Source organism: Egretta garzetta, unplaced genomic scaffold, assembly GCF_000687185.1.
Source record: "Egretta garzetta isolate BGI_Z169 unplaced genomic scaffold, ASM68718v1 scaffold246, whole genome shotgun sequence".
NCBI classification, from domain to species: domain Eukaryota; kingdom Metazoa; phylum Chordata; class Aves; order Pelecaniformes; family Ardeidae; genus Egretta; species Egretta garzetta.
In genome coordinates, this window is record NW_009259976.1 from 1,326,561 (window position 1) to 1,334,764 (window position 8,204).

At 42.3% G+C, this 8,204-nt stretch overlaps 1 protein-coding gene across 1 annotated transcript in view; it reads right to left on the reverse strand.

Moving 5' to 3' along the window:
- The window catches only part of F13A1 (coagulation factor XIII A chain), a 64,156-nt gene that overhangs the window by 13,638 nt on the left and 42,314 nt on the right, over window positions 1-8,204 (reverse strand). Inside the window, exons 9-12 of the mRNA XM_035895893.1 lie at window positions 2,777-2,880; window positions 1,899-1,987; window positions 788-941; window positions 2-214 (exon numbers count right to left, since the gene is read on the reverse strand). Coding sequence (XP_035751786.1) covers window positions 2-214; window positions 788-941; window positions 1,899-1,987; window positions 2,777-2,880 — 560 coding nt within the window. The remainder of the gene's footprint in view (window position 1; window positions 215-787; window positions 942-1,898; window positions 1,988-2,776; window positions 2,881-8,204) is intronic.

Consider the following 8,204-nt stretch of genomic DNA (forward strand, 5'->3'; position numbering starts at 1 on the left):
ATGTTGCCTGAAAGGTATGTAGTAGCAGTGTAGTAGTTGTGACTTTTATTCCTGAAAGTTATCGTGACTTTAAAGTCACTGCCAAGGACTGCTTTTTGCACTTGGAAATCCATGTCAACGTCCGTCTGTGGCTGATACACGCTATCTTGGGTAGTTTGCTTTTTAACGCCATACATCACAGCAGTCTCGAGAGCCAGCCTCTCCTCCTCTGAGCCTAGAAATGAATGGAAATCAAATTTAGAAGAGAAACAGGCATACTACATTAGCCTACTCACCAATCACAAGGGTGCATCGTCCATAGTTTGTGGTAGCTGAAATGAATGGTTAAGGACAGTGAACCTTTCTGTGGTGAAGTTAATATTAGAACTTCACAAATTCCAAGTGAGATGGTCTTAAAGATTCAAACCATATCAGATAAATTGACCTAGCTTAATGGATACTAATAGAACTACACTGATTTACTCTGTGAAAACATCTGGCCAGAGTAAGAAATGTCTAAACAGCTGCACAGAAAGCCTTGAATTGCTTTGAATGCTTTGAGTTACTTCATTACTACCCTTCATTTTCACTACAGCTTACTCAGTCCAAAGCACTTCTGAGTTGCAAAGATTGTGCTGTTCAAGGCATCTGCAGTGTTTCTGGGATGGAGTTAAAAATAAAGAGTTCCAGAGGCCATCTTGGCAGCTTTTCGTGCAGCTCCTTCAGTGCCAGAGGTCTGCAAATCCACCATCCAAGATCTGATTAAGGTAAATCTACACCAGTATGGTCCTGCCCCATTGCAGATTACCTTCTTGGAACTTGTACTCCTCAGTAATCTCCATCATTCCATCACCCCCAATTTCCTTCGTCACAATCAACTGGCCAATATGCGTTGTGTCAATTTTTTCTATCACTTGGGTTCCATTTTTATCCCTTCTTGAGTAAACAACATCACTATTCACCTATGAAATTAAATGAGAAAGGATTGAGATACATGGAAGTAGAGAGAGGAAGGGAAGCCAGCCTATCTTCCCTCAAAACAATGACACATTGACTTGAAGTCCCACTCACATTGAAGTCCCATGTTTAAAATTAGTCATATGCTAACTAGGTTAATTTTACTGTTTGCAGCTCCAGAACAACAAACAGTGTAAATTTGAGCAGGCTACAGAGATACCCTTTGGACTTGGGGAGCATGGTTACACATTCCTTGCACCAAAAATTTTAGACCATAGAGAGGAGAATGCTTCATAGATAAAATATCTTTATTTTCTTCTGTCCTAAGTTATATACAATACGAGAGAGACTTGCTCTACAGCTGCTGCAATTCTGGGCACACCAGCTCTGGTGCTGCAAGAGGTTAAAACTCCAGACCAGGCCCTCTCGCCCCCCATGGAGATATTTCCCTCTCAGGTCTGCCAGTCAAATCACCCATGTGAGCTCTCAACCCACTGCAGCCAAAATGAACATGGTGAGCAAAGACCTCTTTAAAATCACTGTGTCCATCTTGACTGAAACAAGGAAGGGAGCTTTAACATAAGCAGCTTTGCTGGCAATCCTAAGGATGAGGTAACGTATAACAAGGGATGAAGATGAGAAGCTAGAGCTAGTGACTCATTTGCCAGCATAGCTGGAATCTGGAAGGATAAATGACCACAGCCTGAAGTTTTGCCGGAGCCAGAGTAGCTTTTTCTGCTTATTACATTGGTGAACAGAGATTAGAGAAATCTCTGTCATTCATTAGAGCCACATCACACCTGCTGGCCTGCATGTCAAAATATAATTATGAGATTTTTCTTTGATGTGGAGTATATGTAAAGTAACTTCTCAATCCATATAGTATAGTGGAGCCCTATTTTCTGTCTCACCTATGGCCCCACTGGTATCACTCAATGCACTAAAAACTTTCAGGTATGTACCTCAGCATAGACAAAAGGAGCATCAAATTGGAAGCAAACATGACCATGTTTAACGGCTTGAACTGAGGCTGGACCACACCTGTACATACCTATTGGGAGAAGAGAGATAAAGTGAGAGATTAAATGAATTAAAAGGCATGTCAAAATTTTATATTTTCTCAGAGAAAAAGAATTCTTGGGGTTTGGTGAACTCTTCTAATAGTTTACAAGAACTCCTGACCAAGAAGTGAAAAGCTTAGTTTCTGTTATCAGCCCTCTAAAAAACACAGACTCAAGTCTGAAGCAACCTAATGGTTCAGTCCCTTAATGGCACCATGAGGTCCAGTGTGTCTCAAGCGCTTGAAACCACAGCTGGTTTTGGTTAAAGCAGATAACTTTGGAAGGGCTCAGTTATACAACAGACTGAGAAAGATCTCGCTGCAAATTTGCTAAGAATGTCTTCTAAGAAGTGGAAAATGGAGGACTGGGAAGAAATAACAGTGGCTTTTCACTTTTTCTCTCCCGCCTACTGCCTGCTCAGGAAATTTAGTCAGGGCTGCAGACATAAAATGAAGGAGAATTAATTTGGTCAGGCTTCTGTATAGGCTCTCAAAATTTTAGAAGCCATCTTTTGGCAACAGGACTACCATCTCTTCTGTACCAAGCAGGGCCCTTCTCATGCAGGATTTTGTGCACATGCATGAGCCATGTTGTAATAAGGACAGGTTTCTTTTAGAGCTCAAAACAAATCAGGAGAAGGCCCTGAGCACAAGTGAGAATGGTTATCTGGTGCAGAAAGTTGTCACCAGGCTTATGGTGCCACTGGCTCAACTATCATCAGTTCATTGTTTGCCACAAGTGCTGGAAAGAGACCTAAGGAGGACTTCAAGCAATGTTACCATCACTGGTTTCTTGGGGTGTCCCATCAACAACCTGCCATCCTCCAAAACCAACAGGAAGATCAGGTCTGGTCATCCAAGCTTCATTCCAGCAATGATAGTTCCTTAGACAAGAGGTAAGACCAGAATATTAAATCCTTGGAAAGAAGACCAAAACAAATCTGTGTATTTATGTCTTGCCATTGCTTTAATAACAACATTTCCCAATTTAGGGGTGAAAAAGTTGGGTCTTTTTAGAGAATAGATTTTTAGGTCTAAAATTTTGATACCTATCTGTTAAAACCTGATGGCCATAGTACTTCATTGTGGTTTCTTGACTGTATGTTGAAGAAGCTTTTTGATTCTTCTAAGTGTTCTGAATGCAAGGGTCTTCTTAGAAAACTTTACAGTGCTTGGAGATTGTTGGGGTATATGAAGAGCTACACAAACTACAATACCTTTCCAGCCAGACACCTCCACTTCAGTGTGCCTGCTAAAGCAAACTTTGAATCTTCTTCAAGCCACTGAGGCATTATCTGCTTTATAACTGAAGCTTTGGCGCCTCTTCTGAAGAGATTTCAGGATCAACTCCATAGTGTACAGTGTGTAGCTTTGTTTTCATTGCTCAAAACAAACATGCTTAGCTGGTTTCCATGTTGGTTGAGAAAAAAGACCCTGCATAGGCTTTACAAGACTGTCCTCATTGTGGATTCCTTATGAGGTCTTCCAGTGTGTCATGCCAATGAGGCAGGTCAGATCTTCTAGAACACACAGCTTTCCACAAAACCCACCTACAGCCACGGTGGGCCAAGTCTTGCCTTTAGGGCCCAGGACGGTATGCTGAAAGGTGAATTTCTGAGAGTGGTTCATTTAGGCGCTCAGGGTTGAAATGCCCTCACTTGGGAGGACGCTCAGGAAAAGAAAAAAACACTACAATACCATCACAGTCTCTGCAGAATGTTTCAAAGATGAGCAGAAAAGAAAGAGACATCTTGTAGCTTCCTGCAATGCTACCAGCCCTCAAGGGAGAGCACAAGCAAGAAAAAAGGACAATCTAGGAAGAGGGTCTTGCAATAAAGCCAGCAAACTCTTTGAATTTCTTTACTGCAAATACTAAAAGAAGGAAGGAGGAGAGAAAGGGGCAATTTTGCTTGCAGATTATACATATCCTACAGCAGATATGAATAAAATTACATCTGTGTAGTTGCTGATACAGCCCCTAGTACACACAATGATATTAGCAACCAAAATAGGGATTGTTAAACTCTGACCATTTCATTAATAGTGGGTGAAAACCAGCTATGGAGCAGTCTCAGAAGGATCTGAGGCTTGTCTAACAAGATGTTTCAAAGTGGAAATGAAAGCTTGGATCAGGGTAAAACTTGTCAGTTAGGAGAGTTAATGAAGCAGCACTACAGAAAAAGGAATTATTCAAGGAAAATGATGCACACACAAAGAATTTTTGATGCTGCTGAGAGCAGTCAATGCTGAATCATGCTTGCAGAGCTTTGCTGAGGGCTACCAGAGAATGGGGACGCACTTTGTGGTTAGTGGGTTTTTTGAAATCTGTTATGCCAACATGTGAGAGAGACAATCCCTGCCCTGAAACCTTCACTGGTTCACTTTGAATCAAACTCAGATGTGTCATTGGCTTTGTGTCCTGCGAAAGAAGAACCTGAAGAACAGGCAGGAGGGAAGAATGTTAAAACCAAGCGGGGGATAACAGCACAGAAAATGGCATCTCTGCTTCAGTGCTGTAATTAGGTAATGCAGTATTTTTCTATATTTTTTTTCTGTATTCATCCTAGGGGTTAGGACCTTTCTTACTGGTTTCTATTGGTGTAGTGTTGGGCAAAACAGGAAGGCATTTTTTTTTTTAGGTCTGCTGTCATGCAAATAACAAATACACTTAAGAATACTGAATGTGAGCAGACAGAAAGACATTGCATGTAAAGCACATGAGCATGAAGGAAAGGAGGATGAGGGGAACATTTCCCTCTCCAAAATGTAGCAGAAACTTCTCTCTGGTAGAAGTGAGCACAGCTGAGGAGCTGGCTTCCCAGCCATAATTTGTTGAACTGATTCTGTAGTGCTTGTATTCTACAGCAACCCTGAGACATTAAAGAAAGCAAGAATGGCTATACAGATCAATGTTGTGACCATTAAATATTTACAGAGATAATTACGAATAGACTAAACAAAGCAATGGGGAAATTAATAAAAGATGACCAGGTGGGTTTTATGCCTGGAAGACAATTTAAGAAGGGTACTTCGTATTGCTTATGAGACAGGCACACGCTGGAAACAGCTGCTGCCCTTTCATTAGCTAATAAGCTCAGACATTGGGGTTGAGAGAGCCACTGAAAACATTATTGAGAAACTAGAGAAAAGTGAGATGGAAGTGAATGGGGGAGCAGAGGTTTCAGAAGAGCTTTCTCCACGGGCCTAGATATGGATGAACCCCTGTGGGGCCAGGTGACTTCGAGCAAGTTTCTGCTGAGGTACTGACATCGGTCTGCTTGGACCTCACAGTAGGAGTGAGTCTTGATTCCCATCCAAGAGAAATATTCTTTAAGTGTCTTTATATCATCATTAAGAAAGACAAGGAGAACAAAGTAAGGGACAGAGGCAGTGCTGATGGGCCCAAATCCGGCCAGCCTTATAAAAATAACTTTTTGCAAAGTCTGTGTAATTTTGTATATGTGTTCTATTGTTGTTGTTGTTGTTGTTGTTGTTTCCTATCCTGAGGGAGAAGACGTTCTTTAATAAAAATAAATAAATGTCAGGTAACATTCAGAGGGAGCCCCGCACTCAGAGATTGATTGGACTAAAAATCCTGGCTCCAAGTATCCCTGAAGCCTGAGAGTATTTAAAATCTGAAGATAGATCAGCTCCAGCAGTACAAGGCAATAGAAATGATATATTAATAAAGAAAAAGAGCTTTGCTTCCAGTTTTCAGGTGATTATAAATAAAAGTGAGAAATACATTAAAAAAAATCATTATAAATACCTTGAGCTTATCCTCTTAAAAAAAAAAAAAAGAAAAGAAATAAAAGAGACATTAAAAATAAAATCAAGGTTAAGACACAAGCCATTTAAAGTCAGCACGTGGGCTACCATGGAGTGTTACAGAGTAATGAAGAGAAAGGACACAAAGGAGAAATGAAAAGAGGTATGTAATATATTAAGTCATGCCCAAAGGGTTATGTGCACCATGTACTAATAAATGCACCGGGACGATAAAAGGATGAACAAGGCAGTTCAAAAAGTAATCAAGTCAAAGAAAAGCAAACGTAGGACAGGAGGATGAAATGCTAGTCTGAAGTTGCATATGGATTTCAGTGGAGCAAGGATGATTTTGGACGATCTGGGCCCTGTCCCAAAAGAATGGAATAAAACCCAGGAATGAATTGAGAAGTCTTGGGAAACAACTGGGAAAAACAGAGGTAGGGAAGTAAAAGGCAATGTCAAAAGTGGGTGGAAGCCACTTCATAGATCAGCTTAGGAGAAGGGAAGATGAGGAGATGAGGCAATGAAAAGTCTGAAGCGTGGCAATGATCCATTACTGGGTGTATATGGACAGCACAGTGAGGCGGCCAGTCACTGGGTCTTGTTTCACATCATTTATAGGCAGAGGAGGTTTCAGAAGAGTGGCTGTTCCTTTACTGCTCTGTGAGCCATAGAAGGACCAGTCCCATGAGACGTCCTGAGGTCCTGCTGTCACGTAGACCAGATGCAGCTTAGCAAACTGGGAACCCCCAAGGATCCTAACAGGAGGCAACAAGGCAAACAACAGGACCAGAGCCCTGGACTTCAGGAGAGTAGGCTTTGGCATGTTTAAGGTCATGCTTGGAAGAATCCCATGGGAGGCAGTTCTAGATAGAAGATGGGCCCAGGAGAGCTAGTTGTTTTTCAAGGGTCACCTCCTCCAACCTTAAGAATGGTCCATCCCTATGTGCAGGAAATCAATCAAAAGTGGCACAAGGCCCACATGGTGAACAGGGTCGTCCCAGCTAAACTCAAACACAAAAAAAAAGTGCACAAGAAGTGGAAACAGGGACAGGTGACCAGGAGGAATATAGAGCCACTGTCTGAGCATGCAGGGACAGGTTTAGGAAAGCCAAAACCCAGATCAGAGAGAGTATGTCAAGGAACATGAACAGCAGTAGGAAAGGCAAGTACATCAGTATCAAAAGGAAGACTATGGAAAATGTGGGTCCACTCCTGAATAGGGCAGGGGACCTGGTGGCAAAGGACTAAGAAAAGGCCAAAGTATTCAATGTCTTCTTTGCCTTGGTTTTTACTGTTAATATTTGCCCTCAGGAATCACAGCACTTGAGACCAGTGTGGAAGTTTGGAATAACAAAAATTTACCATCTGTAGAGGAGGAACAAGTTAGAGAATATTTAAACATATGGACACACAGAAGTCCAATGAATCTGATGGGGTGGACGCAAAAGTGCTGAGGGAGCTGGCTGATGTCATTGTAAGACCACTTATATCTATCTTCGGAAGATCATGGTGATTGGGGGAGGTTCCTGAGGACTGGCAGAAAGCAAGTATCACTCCTTTCTTTGAGAAAGAGAAGGAGTACCCAGGGAACTACAGACTTGTCAGCCTCACCTTGATCCCTGGGAAGGTTATAGAGAAAATTCTTAAAAACGTTTCCAAACATATTAGGGACAAGGTGATTTGCAGTAGTCAGCACAGATTTACGAGGTGCCAGCTGTGCCTGTGCCTGACCAAGGTGATAACCTTCTGTGATGAAATGGATGACTAAGTGGGCAAGGGGAGACCAGTGCACGGGGGCTGTTTTCTCTTTTGGCTTTAGCACCATCTCCCAGTATAGACTAGATAAGTGGACAGTAAAGTTTATAGAAAACTGGCTGAACTGCTGGTATCAGACGGTTGTGATCACTGGTGTGAACTCCAGCTGGAGCCTAGTCACTAGTTGGGTACCCTACGGGTCAATACTGGGTTGAATACTGTTTAACATCTTCATTAATGACTCGAATGATGAGACCTACTACGCCCTCAGCAAGTTTGGTGATACAGAAAACTGGAAGGAATAGCTCATAGAATCATAGAATCGCTTTGGTTGGAAAAGACCTTTAAGATCATCGAGTCCAACCTTTAACCTAACCCTGCCATCCCACCACTAAACCATGTCCCTAAGCACCTCATCCATCCTTCTTTTAAATACCTCCAAGGATGGGGACTCTACCACCTCCCTGGGCAGCCCATTCCAGAGCCTGACAACCCTTTCAGTGAAGAAGTTTTTCCTAATATCTAACCTAAACCTGCCCTGGCGCAGCTTCAAACCATTCCCCCTCGTCCTATCATCTGTTACCAGGGAGAAGAGGCCGACCCCCACCTCACTACAGCCTCCTTTCAGGTAGCTGTAGAGGGCGATCAGGTCTCCCCTCAGCCTCCTCTTCTCCAGACTAAA